This window comes from Dipteris shenzhenensis, chromosome 7, assembly GCF_047967505.1.
Source record: "Dipteris shenzhenensis isolate YYH24624 ecotype China chromosome 7, Dip_SZ_1.0, whole genome shotgun sequence".
NCBI classification, from domain to species: domain Eukaryota; kingdom Viridiplantae; phylum Streptophyta; class Polypodiopsida; order Gleicheniales; family Dipteridaceae; genus Dipteris; species Dipteris shenzhenensis.
Window position 1 is genome coordinate 20,789,975 of NC_141602.1, and position 22,765 is coordinate 20,812,739.

At 45.8% G+C, this 22,765-nt stretch overlaps 1 protein-coding gene across 3 annotated transcripts in view; it reads left to right on the top strand.

The window, feature by feature from the left end:
- The window catches only part of LOC147900077 (serine/threonine-protein kinase VIK-like), a 295,183-nt gene that overhangs the window by 18,857 nt on the left and 253,561 nt on the right, over window positions 1-22,765 (top strand). For all 3 annotated transcript variants that reach the window (XM_087377415.1, XM_087377414.1, XM_087377416.1), the window contains exons 3-4: window positions 9,704-9,778; window positions 9,971-10,018. In XM_087377415.1, the coding sequence (XP_087233541.1) occupies window positions 9,704-9,778; window positions 9,971-10,018 (123 nt within the window). The remainder of the gene's footprint in view (window positions 1-9,703; window positions 9,779-9,970; window positions 10,019-22,765) is intronic.

The window sequence follows — 22,765 nt, forward strand, 5'->3', positions numbered from 1 at the left end:
GAGAGAAAGGAGCATCGATGCTGTACTAGAAAGGAGGTAGTATGTCCATGTGGAGCCCTAGTCCTGCAAACCATCTCTCTGTGCGTGCATACCAGCACCTCTGATCTCCCCCTGCTGAAAGTGCCATAGAAGAGGACAGTGCTAGCCATGGTATCCTGCCACGCCTGGATGTGTAATCCCCATACTCCTTGACTCGGTACATATATATAATGACCTGAAATGCAGCATCTAGCTGTAATGGGGGTGACCCAAACTCCACCTGAATCATATGGTGAGGGACGGATGGCTTACCCCGGATCATCCGTGATAACATGAGAACCTGTAGTCGCTCCACCCTGGCCCACCACTCTGTATCCGACAAGTGTAGCCCCCAGCATGGACTGCCATACATCCTTGCTGGGCGGACCAAGGAGTCAAAAATCAACCCTTTGGTCCGTGGATCGTGAAAGCGAGAGCGGAAGCACTGTCTCTCTAGTCTAGCCAATGATGCATATCCTCTGCTCAGGTGTGCCTACATCGTGGGTCTCATGGTGAAGATGGGTTTGGAAAAGACGACCCCCAGATAAGTGTATGATGAAACTACCTCAACAGGGGACCCATCAAATGCGAAATGCTCATCGCGCATGACGAGATGTATTGAAGATCATAACCTTGGTTTTACCCAAGTTGACCTTCAAATCATGAGACTCACAAAAGGACTGTAGTGCGTCAAGGTGTCTCTGGAGCCCCTCTGCTGAGGAAGACAAAAGAGCTGTGTCATCTACGTAAAGTAATATCCGTATCAGCGTGCCCGCGAGAGAGCAGTCTACCCCACCTTGTGCTTGCATCACTGTCTCAAGCTCGTCAATGTAGAGGCCAAACAAGGTAGGTGATAACGGGCACCCTTGTTTGACCCCAATAGTGCACCACACTAGGGCCCCCCCCCGAAGGTTAATATTGCAATAGAATAATACTTTGTACAATTGGCTCTGAAAAGAGCATGAAGCAGAGTATAACTCTTGAATGAATCTAGGAGGCCTAGGGCCTTTCTTTTATAGACTATTAATTAAGAGGATGTATGAGGTGAAGGAGTTGTGTGATTTGCAATCATACAGTACATGCCTCCTTTCTAAAAGTTACTTTTACAAAAAAACCAAGCTTTTTAGGCCTTCTTTTTAAATCTTGTGCTTTTGGTGCCTTTTTTAACTCGTGAGCCCTCCTTGTCTATGCTTTTAGGCCTCGTGGGGCCTACTTGTTGTGCATTTCTCCCCTCCCCACTCTTGGGTTCTTTTTGCACTCTCTTAGGTTCCACACATTGCACAAACAAGTCCCAACACTTTAACCCATTAGAGGTTAGCGAAATCCATGCATTCCTAGTTCTTGGACTAATGCTAGTCCCTTGTGGGTGTCCCCACAGTTCTCTTTTACCTATGCAAAGCAAAAGTAAAAGTAGTAATCTTTATTCTAGTGAACCAAAGTCAGTTTTCTTTTACCATAGTCAATCAGATAAAGACTCTTCTTTATTTCTTGGGAGAAATACCAATTGGTAACATGGCAAGAGCCTACCCTCACAGTACATATTGATCCGTCACTTAGCCGCAACCTCGCTTAGATCAATAGTCGGAGGGAGGTGTAAACAGACCACCTCATATAGATAGACATCAGTATGAGATGCAGACCAGTGGTTGAGCATTCCAAGGGGGCTTGAACTCAGGCAGATTGAAGGAAGTAGGGCAAAAGAGCCAAAGAATTGTAGATGACATCCATGCCATTGATAGTGGGCTAGCATGAGACCCTCATCAGCTCTTCTGGCACAGGAGGATCATGTAGAGAGAGGCTCTGCAAGATGAACCCAGATATCCGTCTTGGTGTACCCTCTCCTATTAGCACCCCAGGGTCCCTCACCGGCTCATGTGTCTACCCTAGGCTCAGGTTTAGGAGAGTTGCCCCCTCGTAGTCACCAGCCTCTATCATCATGCCCCCTCCCTCGCCCTCCTCTAGACCCTCAAGCCCCTTCGCCCTCACCGCTCCCCCCCCCCCCCCCTCCCCCCCCTCCCTTTTGTCTTCTTCTTCTTCTGCCCCTTACCTCCCCCCCAACCCTCTCTTGCTGGCCTCATACTGAACTCCGAAATCACACTTAGTAAGAAACATACTTTGTTCATCTCATAGTAAGCTTCAGTGAGAGATCGCACAAAAATGTCAAGAATACATTAGTGCAAGACTTATAGATATGGGGAATACACCAATCCTAGTGAAGGGAGAGTACTTAAGGAGTCTACAGATTGTAGCAGAACACCAAAGTAGTGATTGCGTAGTGGTTGGAGATCGGTAGAGAAGAGTGTGCTAGTAACCTAGCAGAATGGCATGCACAATCTCTCACCGTGAAGAAAATTTGTGGCATCAAAGGTTCAAATATCTGAATTTACATGGTTTCTTTCATACTTAATAGAAGTCGTTTTCATGTTTGAAAAAAAACATTTGAAGTTACAATCTCTTTCAAATTATGGAGAAGAACAATTTAGTTTATGATCTACCCGAGATCAATAAATGGGAATTTTTGGAAGGATATGCATATGGAAAGCAACACATGGAACCATTTGCTAAGGAGGGACCAAGACATGTAGTTCATTAAATTTGGTTCAAATAGATGTTGTAAGATATATGCTCGTAGATACACCGTCTTTGGGAAGTAGCAAATATTGTGTTTTTAGTGGTCCATCTTCCAGATGGACGTGAAGTCAGTGTATCTGAATGGGGATCTCAAGGTGGAGGTTTATGTGGAACAGCCATCTGGATTTCAAATTTAGGGTGACAAAGTGTGCAAAGTCCAAAAGGCATTTTATGGGCTGAAATAGGTTACTCAAGCATGGTACCGGTGGATCACCGAGGATCATCTTTATCTGGAGTTTATCAAATGTAAACCTTTTGTATGTTGATGATCTGATCATAGTGAGATCAAAGAGGTGAGGACAGTTTGAATACGGAGCTCAACATGAGTGACCTCGCTTGGCAGAGCTTGACATGAGTGAACTCACTTGACCTCACTATTTTCTCAGCATCGGAATTCATCTCGCAGGAGAAAATTTGTCTGGAGATGCTGAAGAGATTTTGAATGGAGAAACAATTAGTGGGGAGTATACTATATCTTGCCAACGCGCGATCTGGTATTGCCTCTTCAGTTAGGTTACTCTATCAATTTGCATCTGCAGCAAGGGGGGCACACTGAAAGGCATGCGTTTGTGCGCTCTGGTACTTGAAGTGTACCACAGGATATGGGATTACCTACTAGAGTAGAATCAACTTCCATGGGTATTATGGAATTACCTACTAGAGTGGAATCAACTTCCACGGGTATTATGATTTAGATTGGGCTAGAGATGCGGACACACAACGATGCACTTTCAAATACTGCTTTGTGCTAGGAGCATGGGCTATCTCTTGGCTCAACAAGAAGCATCGCACAATGGCTTTGTCTTCGATGGAAGCTGAATACGGATGAGCATGTATGGCATCATGCAAGTCTTTATGGATTAGTTGGATCCTAGAAGACATGCAGATAAACAAATTGATGAAGCTGTGGAGATCTATGGTGACAATTAGAGTTGTATAGCAATCGTGAAGAACCCAATGTTCGACCAACACATTGAGGTGCATTACCACTTCATTAGGGAGCTGAACAAGGATGGGCTCATCAAATTTATCTAATGTCCAATGAAGGGAAATAGAGTTGACATCTTCACCAATTCTTTATCAATAGAGCATCTCATGCGACAATTGGGCGTAGGCTCACATTGAAGCTGAAGTATGAATGAGTAATTAGAAGGACTAAGAGGCAAGTGATGATTTACAATCGGTCTTCATAGTGAAGCTGAAGCTGGAGTACGAATGGGTAATTTGGTCTTTACAGTGAAGAAGAATTACAAACATTGAATTGGGTTCGATCAGCAACAATGGCCACATCATCGATTTGATGCATTCAACGGACAAGGGCCAAACAAACATTGAACTGGGTTCAATCGGCAATAGTTTCCATGTCACCAATTTGATGTGTTCGGACAAACATGGTCTGAACAAACAATGTATCACTCAAGCCTCCATTAAACAGAAGTCAAGGGGATTCCTAGATCTCTAGACTCCATTGATTCCTGAATTAGATTTGAAGACAAGTTAACCCACGCAATAAGTCAGGACCATTGAAGATTGACAAGTCTAGTCAAGAGTCAGGGGCAAATCTCCCTGACCTCCGATAGAGAAATATGGCACCAGTTAGGGACTAGCAAAACCACCGCACTACTTCAAGGTCAATGGGAAGAGAGATTGCTCTATTTAGAAACACACATTGAGTTGCACATGGTGAAGTGAGAGTCTTCCTACTGTCAAGCATTGAAGAATCTAGTTTGGGACTAAGGTCGTGAAGAGAACCCCTAGATGGACTTTCCTCCCCTTGGACCTTGTGTGTATGGCAGGAGGTCAGCTCCGGTGGAGGGTTCTTTTTCCGCCACCAGGTCGGGTAAGGTATTCCAACCCGCTTCCTCTCGTCGATGAGGATAGCGAGTTGGAATAAACACGGATTGGGCGGCATCCCTCATCGCCGTCACAGACAGCTGATTAGGAATCAGCTCCATCCAAGTGTGTCAGGTGGTTCCTTAGACTTTCTTTTTCTTCAGGAACACAAACTGGATGCCAAAGATTGCTCCAAGTCAGGTAAGCTCTTTTCAGGCCAAACTTTTTGGCTTCCTGCCTTGGGAACCAGAGGAGGTGCATGCATATCAGTTTCAGATTCTATCCTCCCTCTGGTCATTGGACACAGTACCATCACCCCCTCCAGGGCCCAGTGGATTTTACTTTTGATTGACGGATGTAAGGTTGGTTTCCTCAACCTCTACGCTTTGAACAACAGAGGGGACCGTGTTCTTTTTTGGAAAGAGTTGCTCTCGTGAGCTAACATTGCAAATTTGTGGATTATTGGAGGTGACTTCAACATGGTTGAGGCACCATCCAATAAGCAAGGGGCCAGAGAAGGTGGTATTCATTCCCTCGAGAGAGCAGCTTGGGATGCCTTCTTGTTCAGGTTCAGTGGCAGAGATGTTTGGTCAGATGATGCATTTCATATTCAATCTCAGTCACTTCTGTTTTCGTGGTCGAACCGTAGGGTGCAGATGCCTATCCATGCTCGGATTGACTGATTCTATGTGGATGACTGGGCTCTTGATAGAGGGGGGACAATTTGCATTACATCTATGTTTCCACCTCCGACCATTTTCTGGTAGTTTTGTCTATCTCAGAGCCCCATTTGAGAGGAGGGTCTCACAGTATCATGATCCCCGATGCCTTATACACAGATGAGACTCTCACAGAGGCAATCTTGGAGATCTGGGTTTCTCACTTGCAGGGGGGGTGGCCGACCCTTCACATGTGGCCATAGTACTTGCCAATATCAGCGACTTTTATCACTCTGTCGCTAGTGCTCGGCGAGGTGAGGTACTCAGGCGGGAGATTGGTATCCGCTGACAATTGGCAGCCTTGCACAGGGAGGAGCACAGACGACCATCAAATGCTTGGATATACGAGCGCCTTGCTGCAGCAAGGGCTCACTTGCAGACATTGCTGGATCAGAGAGCAGAGTATGCCTTTCATGCACGGGATTCCTTTTGGGTACAGATGGGAGGGAGAGTCAATAAACACTTTAACTCTACACTTGGTCCCAGACATAGTAGAGAGAGTGTCAGGCAGCTTATTGACTCTGACGGCGTTTTGCAGTCTCATCCGGATACCGTCATGCACTTAGCAATAGATTTTTATGCCTCCCTTCTTTCTGCAGATCCTGACACACAGGACACACAGGCGAGAGATGTGGCTAGAGAGGTAGTTCGACAGAGTTTACCTGTGTTGGTCACACCAAAGATGATATGCTAACTTGATGGACGCTTTACCAACACAAAGTTTAGGACTGCTCTCTCCGCCCTTCATAAGGGCAAGTGCCCTAGTTCCGATGGTCTTACTCCATCTTTTTTTATAGCCTTTTGGGATATGATAGGTGATCATATTACTTCAGCCCTGCAGGGCATTTGGGACTCGGGTGAGATGCCTAACTCACTGACCGAGGGACTCATACACCTTATCCCAAAAGGTGGCAACAGGAATTCTGTATCCCATTGGAGACCCATCACTCTTTTGGGCACTCTATACAAAATTCTTGCCAAGGCGATCAGCATCCGATTGCAGCCCCTTCTTCCAGACCTCATCCATGATACTCAGACAAGCTTTGTGCATGGCAAGAGCATATTTAATAATATCTTTTCCTTTTGGGAAGCCACAGAGTGGGCTATGCAGGAGCAGGCAAAGGCTGGCAGTTCTACTCTTGGACTTTGAGAAAGCCTATGACAGAGTAGATTGGGGTTTTCTTGAGGGCACTCTTCTGCGATTTGGATTTTCAGATGCGTGGATTAGAGGGGTGGCCTCCCTTTACATATCAGCCCACAGCCAGGTTTTGATCGGAGGGGTAAGGGGTGACAGGTTTCAGATTTCCTGGTCAGCTCGTCAGGGATGCCCTTTAGGCCCCTTCCTCTTTCTTTTTGTGACAGAAGCTATGAGTATCTTCCTTAGATCTCAGGCTGATCTTTATGGGCTGGGATTACCCTTGAGATAGGAGCAGGAGCTTCTTGACTGTGAGTTGGCTGATGACACTGCTATTTTTATAGAGGCCTCTTTGCAATCACTTGATTCTTTCCGGATGCGGCTTTGGATATCTTTTGCTCAGCTGCAAGGGCGCACATTAACTGGCATAAATCCTTTGGCTTTTGGATCAGTGATGAGGACACTCTAGGCTGGGGAGTTGACATTGGCTTTTTCTGGATTCAGAGGGGTGTTCTTGTCAGGTATTTGGGATGCCAGGTAGGATTGGGCGTCTCTCCAACACAGCAGTTAATAAAAAGAGTGATATATTCCATTCAAAACAAATCATACAACAGGTGGGAGAGAAAGTACTCTATCCCTAGCCTCAACAATGTGGCAGAAAAGCCATGGTGGTGGACTAAAATGCCACGACATCCCAAAAGGGGTCAAATGAAAAAACAAGGAGCAGTCCCATGTCCTCATGAAGGATATAAGTCTCCCACGAGCTGCCAAAGAGGTGCATGTACACCGCTCCCACTGACTCCTGAGAGTGAAAATAATCTCCGCCCAAATGGAAGCGAGAGTGTCAGCCTCCGTGCATAAATGGCCCCCAAGGACAAAAGAACATCGCGAACACCATATCCGCCATAGGGTAATGCTGGAAATGACCTCCCAGGCTGACCCTGCGGCTGAAGTAGGCAGGGAATCCTGAGCAGGTACAGGTACCAAAAGCAAATCCCGTGGCTCCATGATGCTGGCCTCTGTGGGACCCCGTCTCTGGCGACGCTGCATGAAGAAACCGTGGTCTCCTGGCTCTGACTCAAAGAGAGTAAAGGCTCTAGATCCTCTCCCCCAAAGGGCACCGCCCCATGTCATGAGAAAAGACTCAGATGTAACATATGAGAACAACCTGAAGATACTTGTCCAGACCCACTCTAGAGCTGGGGCAGCTCCATAAACAATGCTTGCTAGATTCCTCTGCAAGCTGACAACGCATACACAAGGAGGGTCTACCCAGCTGCTGAAGCCAAGTATCCACAGGTATGCCTTTATGTATAGTGAGCCAAAGAAAGTAGGAGACTTTCCTGGCTCTACTGATGCCCCAAAAGTGAGTCCAATAGCTCAGCAAGAGCTCTGCAGTAAGTCCCTGTGCGCGCCAATGCTGGGAGGTAGATGGTAGGTGATGAGAGTCTCTCTGTTGAAGCCTGTAACCTGCCCTCGTCAAGTATTGGAAAAAGGAAAGAGGACGATCGTCTGCCACCGGAGCAGGCCATGCCCACTCACCTGGGTCCCAGTCAAGCTCCGCAAGAGGTCGACCCTGAAAAATCCAAAGTCTCCATCTAGTATCCTCTGCAATGGTCAACCTGGAAGGATCTGTGGCCCATTCCTTACCCAGGCAACCAATGACCCAGACTCTCTGCCAAAGGAGCTCCTGCCGATCCAGGGGCTGAGTGGGATACAATCTGTGAGAGGAGTCCACCTCAAAATAGATAAACGGTGCCGGTCCTAAACGAACTCCGATGCATAGCCCAGCCTCACTAAAACAACCTGACCAAGTAGAGATGGGGTGAACATAGGCAGGATCTGTGAGTATATCCCTTTACTGCTGAGGAATAGCTCTCATGATCAGTAATCTGGTAGCAGCAATCTGTCGAAGTGGCCCGTGTCTATCTTTGATCACCTCCTCTGACATCTCCACACCTCCCTTGAACCAATCTCCAACTGCCACAACCCCCTGAGCATGCCATCTGGCCAAGGGAGTGCTAAGTTCTATACCAAGGGAACATCCCTGATACCGAACCAGGGGGTTATGGTAAAGTGGCTGTCGGGCAAATTCCTCTCTGGAGGAGGGAACTGCTCTCATGAGGTGCTGTCGAAAAAGATCCCAGATCTGAATAAGCCTTTTTACCAGTGGTGAGGAAGGCTGAGAATGCTGGTCCGCCAGGAAGATCCAACTGACTCTACTTGTCCACTGGCCTGCTGCTCTGGGGGTGCACTGATGAATCCCATGCAGTAGGAACTGCTTCCACGGCTGATCTCCTGGAGTCAAACCTCTAACAAGAAGTTTGACTAAAAGGGATCTGCTTTGCATCTCCGGATCAAGAACCCCAAGTCCTCTCTGCGAGGAGGGTAAAGTGATAGTATCCCATGAAACTCTAGCCCTAGTGTCCTCAAAACCATCACCACCACTCCACAGAAAGTTTTGAAGCAATCTCCTCACCTAGCGAATCGAGTCAACGTGAAAGCACCAACATGACGCAACATACCACATAGTCACAAGTAGAACTTAGTTGAGTACCAGCGCTCTTCCAGCCAAAGAAAGTCTAGCCGTACTCCAGTAGGCTAGCTTCCTCCGAATACTCTCAAGAACTGGGGCAAACTGTTGCGTCGGGGGCACCTCAATGCCAACTTGGAAGCCTAGATATCTCGTGGAGGTGCCTCTGGGTATCCACACAAAGCCTCTGTCTCCTCCCCATGCTGGGGTATCTTGCTGAGCTCCAGTCCAGATGCCTTTTGATTTGTTCCAATTGACAAGTCCCCCTGAGGCTAGGCAGAACTTGTCGATTGAGTCCGCAGCTGTAGCAAGACTATATGCATCTCCTCTGACTGTCAGTGCCGTGTCATCAGCAAACTCAGTGTCCAGAAGCTCGTGCTCTTGCCGGATAGGATCTCAGGTCCATCCCTCTCACACCTTGGCCCGTATATGGACTGATACCATACATACTTTGATGGCTAGTTGGGCCGACCATGCAGGGTTCCCCCCAGGCAGCCTTTGGTGGTAGGGATATTTTCCTTAGGGAATGGAGGGGCTCTCCCTTCTTCTCAGAGTCTATAGCAGGACTAAGGTGGCACTTTCAACCTCTTCCTTGGTTTCTTTTCTGTTTGTATTGAGGTTTTCTAGTGACCTGTTCTAGGTGGTTTTTTTGCTCATGCCATTTATGATGTATTTCTGCTTTGAGCTTGCTCTTGTGGGTTTGTTCAAAAGAAAGAAAATTAGCAAAAACAAATGTTGTAGTAAAAGCTGCAAAATTTCAGTATGTTGTTGGATTTATATTTGCTAATTATGGCATTCCATTGAGTTTTAGTCACATGCAAATGCTTTTGACAGCCGTTAGCAGATGCTCGCAAATATGGATACACAGAAATATGTGAATTACTTGAGCGAAATGGAGGGAAAGAGGAGGTACTTTATATTTGGTGTTTGTAATTTCGCTGAGGAAAGAGGATGAAATTTTAATAATCTTTATAATCAAAGATAGTATGAAGATTTAAAATCTCTCTTTACAGTACAATACATAATAGAAACTATTGCCCGATGACACATTATCTATCGCCAAAACATAATTTTTCCAACTTGCTGTTTGATGGTTTCCAGGTTGAGTCCCCTCACAATGATTCCGAGCTAGAACCACTAACTCCAAAGGTATTATTGGCATTATGTCAGTATAAGAAATGAACATAGCTGTGGTGTCAAAGTAAATGCTTGCGATGAGAGGGGCATTGGAATTGGTTGAGTGTTGTCTTTCCTTTTTCGTTGGTCATCTTGTCATTTAAGGTTTGAAGTTCTGATTCTAGTGGCATAATGAGTATATATTCCTCCTAGAAGTTAATTGTGGGCTCAAGAGAGTTTGTAGCAACAGATTTTTTCTGGAAAGAGAGAGCATATATAAAGCATAGAAAGTCTGTTTGTAGCTTTCTGGTTTATAAGCAAAGAGATAAGTATATCTAAAGAAACTACTATGAAGGAGGCATGAGGGTATAGAGCTATCATTTGGTGCACTCATTCTTATGGCCTAGAGTGAGAGTTTAATGAGCAGCGTGGTGTCTACTTACAAAGCAGAATCTCTCTGCTAATTGTCGGATGTCAAAGCTCATGTTCCAGGAGATTGATGAGCAACTTTCAGAACTTCTGCTCAAGTGATCAGTTATAGGCTTGGATAGTCTGATTTGTAAGTGCCCGGCAATCTAGTTTATGAACAAGAGTTTCAGGCAGAGTTGAGAGTCCAACACTTCAAGAGTAGCATATTGGTTGATCTATAGCTCTCAAGCAGCAGCATTATTCTCAGAGAAATTTGACTTTGTGAGTGTCATTGCATGGTTAAAGAGTCATGTAGCAAATTGTGACTATGTGTGGCAATAATATTGCCATAACGGCATAGGCAACCTCAAAATAAAAGACCTTGAAAACGTGAGAGCAGTGCAGTGTGGATTGATGCGATTAAAGCTCATGCAAAGGCAGCGGGAGCAAGGAGGTGATGCGCTATATAATCCGAGGTACGTCATGAAACATAAGCATGGATGATCCACATATTGGAGTCTATGGCAATATGTTACAAGATAAGTTCACTATCTTATGATTGATTTTTAGAGTTTAGAAAACGTGAGTAGTTAGGTATTATACCCTTTGAAAATGAAATCTAAGACCTTATTTAGGCTTAATTTTACGGGTATCAACTTGGCTATTTTAGCTCCTTGGATTATACTTATGTAGATGCTTTCCCTGCAATTTCTTTTTTGGCCTGCTTGAAAGGGAATGCAGATTATTGGTCCACGTGTCTTTCGCATTGATCTTGCGATTCATCGCTCTGGTGATTTCACACCTTTCCTATGGTGAACCAGTTGTGGTGGCCGCTCTGGTGTATACACCTTTAGGATGTTTCTACTATGATTGGTGCCTAGTGTTGGAGCTTGTTATCTAGTAGCACCACCCTACACACATATTGGCCAGTATTTGGACAGATACGGTACACATCTTGGTGGCCATTTGGAGGAGTATGCAAGGGTCTTCATGAGCTGTACCAAGAGGGCTGTCTGCTTCAAGGAGTGGAGTGGCTCCCCATTCGTCTCGAAGTCCCCCACAGGGTTGAGGTGGCACTTTCAGTCTCAACCTTGGATTTCCTCTAGCTCTCTTACATGATTTTGATTTTACCCTATTAGGGTATTTGTTTTCTTATGCCTCACATGATGTACTTTTCCCTTGAGCGTTGCTCTAGGAGTTTCTTTCATACTTAATAGAAGTCCTTTCTTTGAGGGAAAAAAACTGTAGTGAACTCTAGATGAAGGGACAGTCTCTTTGCTCCCAATGGAAAGTAGTCCTCCTGGCAGAGACAGCCTTGGAGGACCCCTTACATATTCAATCACATGAGTGTCTCTGTGCATCAGGATCTCCAATTATGCCGGCTAGAAATGCTCGCTACTATCTCCCAATATGTATCCACCAAGGAATCTTTGCACTGTATCTTCCTTCTTTTTTTTAAAGCAAAAAAGATGTCTTCATTAACTATGAATGAAAGCCACAAGAGCAAGCTCAAATGCGGAAGCACATCATGACATGCATGAAAGAAAAAGTCAAAAAGAGCTAACAAAAATCCAAGGTGGAGGCTGAAAATGCCACCTCAACTCTGAAATAGTCTCACAAAAGAAAGGAGATCCTCATCCTTGCATGCTTGCCCACATGTCCATCAGTGTGTATAGTATCAGTCCATATACTGGCCATAGACTGGGACGGGTGGACCTGTGAACCCTCCATTGCCTCCGTACATCTAGCCCTTCAAATATGCCATCGTGCAATGCTAGCCAGAAACTCCCAAGATGTGTCTACTGAGGCATGAGCAGCTCTGAAAGGAGTGAAAGGGATATCCTAACGAAAGAAGGGGATGCTCTTCTCTTGGTGCCCTTCATCAATCCATTCCCACTCGCCTGGGTCCCACTGCAAGAACCTGACGGGAGAACCACCATATAACCAAAGTCTCCAAGACCCAAGACCCAAGAGAATGGGGTCAAGATCAAGATACCAATGTGAATCCATGCCCCACTCCATGTTGTTGGAATATGAAGCCAAAGTAAGTAAAAAATGAGTGTACTAGTGGTTTTATAGTCTAGTGAGTCCTAGACATGCCACGTGTCATATTGGGAGATATCCCATAGACATTGTGACTTTCTAGAGTCTAGTGGCACACCATATATTGTTGTACTTGTCTATTGCCTATAGATCAATCAACATCAAGCTTTATATCATGTGAGTATTTTGGTTATCATTGCCTAGCACTTGTTCTTTCATTTTCCTTTCCATTTTGCTTTTCATTATGCTTTCCACATTTCCATTCCGTTCCTAGCTAGCTACTAGATCTCTTCATGTGGTATCAGAGCCATGTTCCTAGCCCTGCTCTCTCTTTCCCTTTCCCTTCCAAGAGGTTGAGGTGAGAGAGGCCAATGAAGCTACTCTACCTCTTCCACCTTGGAAGGCTTCCCTCTTCTCTCCTTCCTTGAGCTCTCTTCTCCATGCCATGATCTGGCACCTCTCTTCTCCTTCCTTCAGCTACATCTTTCTATGACTTGCGAACAATGTGACGCTTCTATCCGGATCTAGAAGCATAATCATGACTTTGTGTCTTCAGAAAAGTTATAGAGGACCTTGAGTACTACAATTTTTGCTTTTACATCATTGCAATCCGAGTTTTCTATGAAAATATATAGCTCCTGCAGAAAGTGACGAAAATTATTCCTGCGCGCGGATTTTGTTCTTGAGTTCACGGGATGATAGTTTCCAGCCTACTGCCACTATCTTGATCTCCACCTCCATCTTCTGCTGCTCCAGTTGGTGCCCACAAAGCTAAGCTGTAGCTGCCCACGCAACTTCTCGTGTTGCCCACGAAGCTCTATCTTATCGCCATTCGAGCTGCCACATTGCACACCTCATCTGCCTTCTATAATGGTGTGTAGACTCCACACTAATTTGCAGCAAGAAGATAAAGAAGAATGATCTTGATGTGAGGTACGGTTACTTCCCGGCTTCTCCAATTACTTCTTTGATTGCCCGTGGTGCTAGGCTTGCACATTGAGTGACTCTACTAGTCCTTGTGGCACCTCTGGCCTCTACATCGATTTTTAGGTGACTCTCCATCTTCTATCTTGAGAGTCAAGCCATGACCGCTCCATGTAGCTACCCCATGGAATTCATCGACACATATTTTGGGGCATCCATGCCTAGTGCTTCATCGACATCGTCATCGACTCGCAGGGATGTGCACACATGTGTAGTGGCTACTTGGTCCAGCAAGGGAAAGCCGGATTGGCATCAAGGGATCGATGGGAGAGCAGAGTTGTTGCATATAAACATCGATGAGCTCTGCGATCCAACAGTAAGATTGTGCAATGGCGGGGAGGTTGCAGAAGCACAAAAGAAGAGAGGCTCGCGGGGAGCCGGATAGAAATCGTACAAGGGAGAAATCTCTGTTGGGAGGAGGACAAAAAAGGAGGAGGCGAGATGGAGCAAGGCAGGTGAGAGATGAAGCTCACGAGGGAGGGAGGGAGGGAGGGAGGGAGAGATTGAGATCACAGATGAAGCGATCCATGGAGGAAGATGAAGCGAGAGTTCCATGATGGATGGATTCTCAAAAGAGGAGAATCCTGGCGGAAGGTCGGAGATGAAGCGAGCTGAGGAATTGATGGTGGAAGATTTCAGAGATGAAGCGAGAGGAGGACATCTCTTACTCCTAAGAGATCTATTTTTTATTATTCCTACAGCTTGATGTATTTTGGGGTCCTCTGTCCTGGGTGGTCCCCCTAAAATGATATGTATTGAGTGTTTGGTTGTCATTGAGTCTAAAGGTCCTCTGCCTTGGATAGTCCTCCTAAAAAGATGTATTGGTTTTCCTATTTTGGTGTGTGGCTTCCTGACATGTTCTGTTATGAAGCCAAGGGGGGGATGTACTGTGGGAGCCATGTATTGACTTTGATAGGTTTAGAGGGGGATGTACTGTGGGAGCCATGTATTGGCCTTGATAGGTCTCGTTATTAGGCATGGCTGAGTTCCAGGATGTTGATGTATTCCTAGACCTATGAGCTGGTCATGTAGCCATGCTATAACGTGAGCCTCTAAGCATGTGGAGTATCAAGCCATGAGAATGCTTGGATCAACCTCTGAACACACTCAGACTTTAACCTCTGAGTTACATAGGGTGCACTATTTGATGACTGTCATTGTTATGTTCTGTTCTTAGTTCCATTTCAATAGTTACTCACCTTAAGACTGTCATTGTCATGTTCTGTTCTTGGTTCCATTCTAGTAGTCTCTCACCTTGCCTTCATGGGGGGTGTTGGAATATGAAGCCAAAGTGAGTAAAAAATGAGTGTACTAGTGGTTTTATTGTCTAGTGAGTCCTAGACATGCCACGTGTCATATTGGGAGATATCCCATAGGCATTGTGACTTTCTAGAGTCTAGTGGCACACTATATATTGTTGTACTTGTCTATTGCCTATAGATCAGTCAACATCAAGCTTTATATCATGTGAGTATTTTGGTTATTATTGCCTAGTACTAGTTCTTTCATTTTCCTTTCCATTTTGCTTTTCATTATGCTTTCCACATTTCCATTCCGTTCCTAGCTAGCTACTAGATCTCTTCACATGTACCCTGCAATCCTAACAGGCTGGAAGGAAACCTCCAAAAGAACATCACCTGAGGATCTGAGAAGTCTGCCTCTTGACCATAAAAGTCGCTAATACCAGAGAGGGCTGCAGCTATAAGTCTGACGAAGAAAGCTGCCCATCCTGCATATGAGATACCCAAGTCCTCAATACTGTCTCTGTAAGGCCCTCCTCTGCATAAAAGGCATCCAAAATCATAACACTGGCAGAGCGGCCCCTCACATGAGGATTTGAAACCATTAGAATCACTGGAAAATGATCCAAAGTGGACACCCCAGCTGCAATGCTAACAAAACCACCTTTGTCAAGAGCCCAATCATCCACATAAGATCTGTCAATCCGTGCATGGATAGGCATCTGCAATCTCGCGTTCGACTAAGAAAACAGGAGAGAAACTGGTTGAGTGTGAAAAGCATCATCGTGCCAAGAATCCCTGCCACTGTACTTAAAAAGGAGACATCCCAAGCTGCTCTCTCTAGGGAGTGGATACCACCTTCCCTACCACCCCTTTTATGTGAGGGCATTTCAACCATGTTGAAATCGCCCCCTATAATCCGACCCTTTGCAATATGTGACTAAGAGAGCAGTTCCTTCCAAAGAAGGACATGATCCCCTCTAGAATTGGGTGCATAAAGGTTCAAAAGACCAAACTTATGCCCACCAATCAAAAGTATAATTCACTAAGCTCTAGAATGGACTATGCAAGTACCTCCCTTGGTGCCCAAGGTGGGTGACCAAAAAGTATGGCCTGAGAGAAGCTTACCCGACTTGGCACAATCCTTGACATCCAATTTGTGTTCTTGGATCGTAAGAATATCAATGGGTTCTTCAGTAACACCTTGATGAAGTTGGTTATGAATCAGATGCCTACGGTAGCGGTGAGGTACACCCCCAAGGCCCTGAACGTTCCAACTGACAATCCTCATCGGCGAGAGGAAGAGGTCGGATTAGAAACCCTACTCAACCTGATAGCCAAGATATCCCTCTCCTGGGAAAGAATCCTTCTATCAAGAGGAGGGAAGTCAACTGGAGAAAGCACTCCCACACTTGCAGAAGGGGAAGCTCTATCCACAGTAATCTGAACAAGGTGCTCCCCAAGGGTAGGGGGTACAAACTCCTCCTCTACCTAAAACTCTGCCATGTCTGCTAGAATTGCAAAAGAATTCCTGGAATGAGGCAACTAGCGTAGGTGTGCAGAGGATCCCTGCAGGTGATGGAGTAGAAGCTATGATCCCCTTGCCTCTATCTAGAGGTGAAGGGGGCTCTTGACGGGCCTCGGCCAAAAAACTATCACTGGAACGGATTACGGCCCGGGTTTCGGCAATGAGTTGCTCCAAAGATAGAAGCTCCTTCAAAGGAGCATTTGAGGGGATAGGAGCAACACAAGGAACTAGGACAGGAATATCTCCTGCTTGTAAGGGAGGGTCCGTGGTGCCATGAGAAGTCTCATGAGGTGGAACTGGCTCCGTAACTCTGACTAGCACCCAATGAGAGATGATTGAAGCAAGACGAGAGGCTGATGGTCTTGGCTGCGCTGAAGAAGTACTAGAACGAGAGGCTGATCCTTGCTATGAAGTTGAAGGTCTATCAGCGCGGGAAGAGGTAGGAGCTGGTTGTGAGGAAGGTCCAGGTCGGGTGGAGCTGTGAGGCGCACACGTCGATCTTTTAGGTCTTTTCTTCTTTCTTTTCCTTGGGCAATCTCTGGCAAAGTGCCCAAGGGTCCTGCAAATCCTACACTGATTCTGTCTCCGTGCTCTCTCGACTCTCTGTCTGAAGAAAGAGCCATCTGGACGCTGAAGCATAATGTGGTCATCCGAGATGTTAGGGTCAGAGACAATGATCCTTACACACGGTACCCCATCTAACTTGACTGCCTCTGATGCTAAGGAAGGCATCCCAGGGAGAGAGAGGATCTTGGTACCCATCCCAATAACCATCCCAAAGGCGGCTCCAATGGAATACAAAAGTCGATGGTACACCTAAAGAAGGCCGGGAAATCTGATGAAGAGTGACGCACTATACGTGCTACCTCTGAGGAGTCAAAAACAATCTGGAAGAAACCTCGCCCAAGCAGATGAACATCTGTGAAGTGCCTTATCTGTGAAGTGCCTTGCGAGGTCTCCAGGTACAGCGGCGAGCACCTAATCCCTGGCCTGTAACCTGGAAGGGTGGGACCCATGGATGTGAGCAAAGAGCGAGGTCGAGCTCTCCTGCTCTGTATCTTTTTTGAGCTGCTGCAACTCGTCTTTTGAGAAAGTGATGGTTTTCGCGGCCGATGGAAGCGGGCGAGGATTGGCTGAAGGCTGAGCCATCATCAATCAAGGTGTGAAGGCCGACTCAAACACATAAAAGCTCCGTCCGACCAAAAAATGCTACTAGGAAAGGCTAGGATGAGGAGGAAGGAGGATAGAAAGAGGATGAAGGAAGAGTAGGGGGGCGCTGAGGGAGGGGAGGGTGAGGGCTAAGGGGAGAGAGGGGGATGATGGAGGCTGAGGGGGGGAGAGAGGCTAGGAGAGAAGGTAGCAGGGGGCGAGGTGAGAGGAGGAGGCAGCTGAGAGAGGGAGGGGGAGTTAGGAGGGTAGGGCGGAGAGGGAAGGGGGTGTAGAGGGTAGGCGGAGATGGAGGGAGGGCTAGGGAGTGATGGCGGAGAGGCTAGGGGATAGGTGGAGAGGGAAGGGGGTAGGCAGAGGGGCTAGGGAGTGAGGGCAGAGAGTAGAGGGGGTGTAGGGGGTAAGCGGAGAGGGAGGGAGGGCTAGGGAGTGAGGGCGGACAGGCTTGGGGGTAGGCGGAGGGGCTAGGGAGTGAGGGTGGAGAGAAGGGGTTAGGCGGAGAGGTGAGAGGAGGGCAGCGGGGCTGAGGGGGTACGGGAGGGAGAGGAGAGGGCTGGCAGAGGGGAGGAGCTGAGTCGAGAGGAGAGGGAGGGCCGTATGGCTGAGGAGAGGGAGGGGAGCAGCACAGGTCGGGGAGGAGCAGCAGCTCAAGGATCAGTGTGTGCTTCAGCTGCACATGCTCATCACTGTTGTTTTCATCTTCATATCATCCACAGTCTGATGGCCAGTCAAAAGAGGCAAATTCTCTTCCTTTTCCATCTACACAAGGCATGGTAACAACTGCCACCCACACAAGACAAATCGAGTTACCCACACAGGGCACAACCCCTCAACACGATCTCGATCATCACAAAATATCTTCCAAGCACAATATGCATGCTAAACCACCTCGATCTGTCCTGGCAAATCTTTGTTCAATAATCGTCGAAAGACTGCTGGTCTTCATGGTCGAAAATACCTTGTACTATCCTATGTCTCTTGAACAAAGCGGAGTTGACGAAAAAGATGCATAAAGAGTCGCCAGCTAGAACCAGTAACACAACATCTTGTCCTCAAAGCAAGGACAGAGACTCTAGAATAAGCACTTGTAGTATGCCACCAAGAATCTCGTTCCCCACAAACAAGGTGAGACAACCAATCAGTTGCATGCATCAACAGACATCCACGAGAGAGAATTAGAAAACAAAGTATCCATGAACCTCTTTTGTCAAGGACCCAAAATGAAATCTTCTCTCAAATTAAAAAAAACGCTCTTGGACCCTTAGAATCCCTCTCGAATCACTGTGGTAGGATCACAAATCACAACCTTCACAGGCCATCAGATTTCTCTGATTTACATGGACTCGAACTGCTCTGATAGAATCTGAAAACTGCCACGCTCGACTCATCTTTAGTGATCACAATAACGTTAACTGTCAAGTTCCCTTCCAGTGGAAATCTGCTTCATTGAATCAGATGAACACACTAGAGATGACAAATTTCCAAGGAGCTAAAACACTTATTGGAACCGTTTGAGATTTCAAGCTGCGTTCGAATTGAAAAAGCCATTCAAAAAGTTTGCAAATTTGATGCATGAGGCGAAGGAAACACAGATTGCTTTTGGAAGGAGTCCAAATCCTAGGTGAATGATCCTCGTGGAGAAGCATACATGGAGAAGCATACACCACCACTAGATGCGTCTGCAATCTTTTGATTTTGAGATTGAGGCCGTTTCATGCTCCTTTGCTGCTGAAAGTTGTTCAATGAACCTCAACTTGTGATCGTAGCTTCTTTTTTTTTTTTTCAAGAAAAGTACTTCATTAAGTATGAATAAAAACCGTAGAGAGCAAGCTCAAGTGCGGGAGTACATCATGTCAAGCCTGAGAAAAAACAGCTCAGAATGAGCAAACAAAAATCTCGGGTGGCGGCTGAAAATGCCACCTCATCCGTGAAGGAGAGTCAAAGAAGAAAGGACAATCCTTCCAGACTCTGAGAAAAGCAGCCCTCCTAGCAGTAGCAGTCCTAGAGGCTCCCTGTATGTTTGCCCAAATGGCCATCAAAGTGTGTATAGTATCTGCCCAGATACTGGCCATAGTCTGAGAAGGGTAAAGAGTCCTCCAAAGCCTCAGTACATCTGGCTCTCCAAATATGCCATTCTGTGATACTAGCTAGAATCTCCCAAGATGTGTCTACAGAAGCGTGGGGAGCTCTGAATGGAGTAAACGGAACATCCCGGAGGGAGCATGACTCCACAAGATGTTGTCGAACAAAGAAAGTTGTGTCTGTGTCAAGTCCCTCAAAGAAAGCCTGTGGACCAGTGAGTGACAACCAAGCAATTGATCCCCAAGTCATGAAGAAGGCCAGTGTGAGTCTCTACCCATCTCCATGTATCCTACAATCCTTACAGGCTGAAAAGGAGCCTCCAAAAGAAGGTCATCTGAAAATCTGTGGAGTCTGCCTCCTACATGAACTTGAAAGACAAGGGTATCCTCATGTGCATCCCGCAAGGCTATAACCTCATGTGATCGTAGCTTTAGACAATTAACCGCTAGAAATTCTCCACAATCCTTAGATCCTCTCAAAACCTCAAAGATGTCCAGAACTAGACATTCAAACTTTCAACGTCTCACCGATCCTCCTCTCAAAATTCTCAATGAAGCTCTTTCCACAGGTCCTCTAGAATCAGGCGCTGCGATACCAATGTTGGCTTTTGGAGCTACGAATCTAGGATTGAAACCACATAAAATGATGCATCATACTCTCAATCATGTATTGCAATGATACATAAAATCATGAGACCTTCTAAAAGACAAATAGTTCAAAATACAGTGAAGACGAACAATTGCGACACAGCTTGAGAGGCAAAAACCTTCTATTAGAGAAGAACTGACACAATAAGACCCTGGCCGCACCTCTACAGTGTTTGTAGGCCTTTCATGGAATGACACAAGACTCTACTACGGACCCTAATGAGCAACTGCTTAGACACACATCATGTAATGACTCTAAGAGCCTGAAAGGCTCAGACAAAGAGAGAGGGAACTTGCACCATCTTTTAGATTTATAGGCATGTCACCGCCACAAGCTACTAGAAGCCTTCAAACCGCCAAACCGCCATGCAACACCTCAGACTGCCCAATGGATGAAGAGTGACCACGCTGTAAACCTTCTCGAGTCTCCATAAGCCATGCAAATCACCAAGTAAAACTCCACGCCTTTCAACCAATCAAACGCCACTCTAAAAGGCACTCTTGATCCTTACAGAGGATGAACCCCCCATGGAGGATTTCCCCCTACAGAATTCTATGAAATTTTTGAAAAATAATTGATCCAGGCAATGCATGAGTTTGATCATTTTAACAAATCGACAAGCTTATTGATGAACAATGAATTCACAGGGACCATATTGCTAAACCTTTCAATGTGGGTCCTCTTATGAGAAGAAGCACTTTTATTAGAGGGCTTTAGCGAGACTATTATTGTAAAGTTTAAAGAAACAAGATTTCATCTTTGGAAGATGCAATTCGCTTTGCAAAAAATTATAATGATGTTATTGTGGCAACCTACAAAAATACAAATCTTCCAATAAATGGGAAAAATGTTAGATTAAATAAGAAAAGTCTGCCTCTCCCGCCCCTTCCCCCTGCCCCCTGCCTTGAAGTAGATGTTCTATTAAGTATGAAAGAAACATTCAAGACAAGAATCTCAGTTACCACTCAAGAAGTCTGAACAAATGAAAAATTTGATAAGAACTAGGATTGTGGATGAAAATTCCATATCATCTCTGTGATGGTCTCAAAAATGTAAGGACAACCTCTACACTCTTTGAGAAAAGTTCTCCTCCTAGTCGAAATAGACCTAGAACATCCTTGCATCCTTGACCGAATAGCCCATTAGAGCGTGTACAATGTTTGTCCATATGCGGTCCAAGGAATGACCTGAGTGCCATCAATAGCCTCTGTATCTAGATCTCCAAATGTGCTAGGAAATGATGCATCATAGCTAGTGTCCACGGATGCATGCGCGGGTCCATACTAAGAGAAAGGGAGGGCATCACTTCAATAAAACTACGCATCATTATAGGCTAGGAGTAGTCTTGACTCTCATTAAAAAATATGAGACACAATAAGTGATAGCTAGGTCACTGAAACCACAAGTAATGCTAAAAGGAGAGGAGGAAAACATGTGAAGCAATACTTTTATTCCAATCTGAATGATTCTGGCCTATCTGCACTCCAATAGCAGTGCTGGATAGACTCATTAGTTGATAAGCATAGACAACAAGAGGTCACATGTGGTTGCAGCTCTCACTAAGATTAGCGACTTTTATCACACAGTTGCTCATACTAGGAGATGTGAGATTCTCAGGCAAGAGGTTGGTATTCACCAACAATTAGCAGCTCTTCAGAGGGAAGAGCGGAAATGGCCTACAGATGCTTGGATTCAGGAGCGCCTTGTTGCAGCAAGGGCTCATCAGCAGACATTGTTAGATCAGAGAGTAGAGTATGCCTTTCATGCCCAAGAGTCGTTCTCGACTCAGATCGGAGGTAGAGTCAATAAGCAAATCTTCTAGATTCTTGGCCCTAGACATAGTAGAGAAATTGTTTCACAGCTTATTGACTCAGATGGGGTTCTATAGACAGATGCTGATACTGTTATGCATATTGCTACATATTTTTATGCCTCCCTTCTCACGGCAAATCCAGAGATGTAGAGGGTCTCATTCATCTTATTCCAAAAGGAGGTTGCATAAACTTAGTGTCGCAGTGGAGGCCCATCACTCTATTGGGCACTCTGTATAACATTTTGGCAAAAGCAATCAGCTACGTTTGCAGCCCATACTTCCATATCTCATTCATGATTCGTAGACAGGCTTTGTACATGGCAAGAGCATATTTGATAACATCTTATCTTTTTGGGAGGCTTCTAGTGGGCCATGCATAGTGGCCAAAGGCCATTCTACTCTTGGACTTTGAGAAAGCCTATGACAGGGTAGATTGGGACTTTTTGGAGGGAACCCTTCTTCGTTTTGGATTTACCCGGGAATTGGATTAGAGGGGTCTCCGCTCTTTATAAATCAGCCCACAGCTAGGTACTTATTGGAGGAGTCAGGGGGGACAAGTTTCGGATCTCTAGATCAGGCCGTCAAGGATGCCCTTTAGGCCCCTTTTTTTCCTTGTTTGTGGCTGAAGCTATGAGTATCTACATGAGATCTTAAGCTGGGTTGAGGCTTCCACTGAGATAGGAAGATGAGCTTTTGCATAGTGAGTTGGCAGATGACATGGCTGTTTTCTTGGATGCCATGCCACAAACACTCACTTCTTTCAAGATAGCTTTGGATTTGTTTTGCATGGTAGTAGGGGCACACGTAAACTTGCACAAATCCAATGGCTTTTGGATCAGCGATGAGGAGACATCGGACTGGGGAGC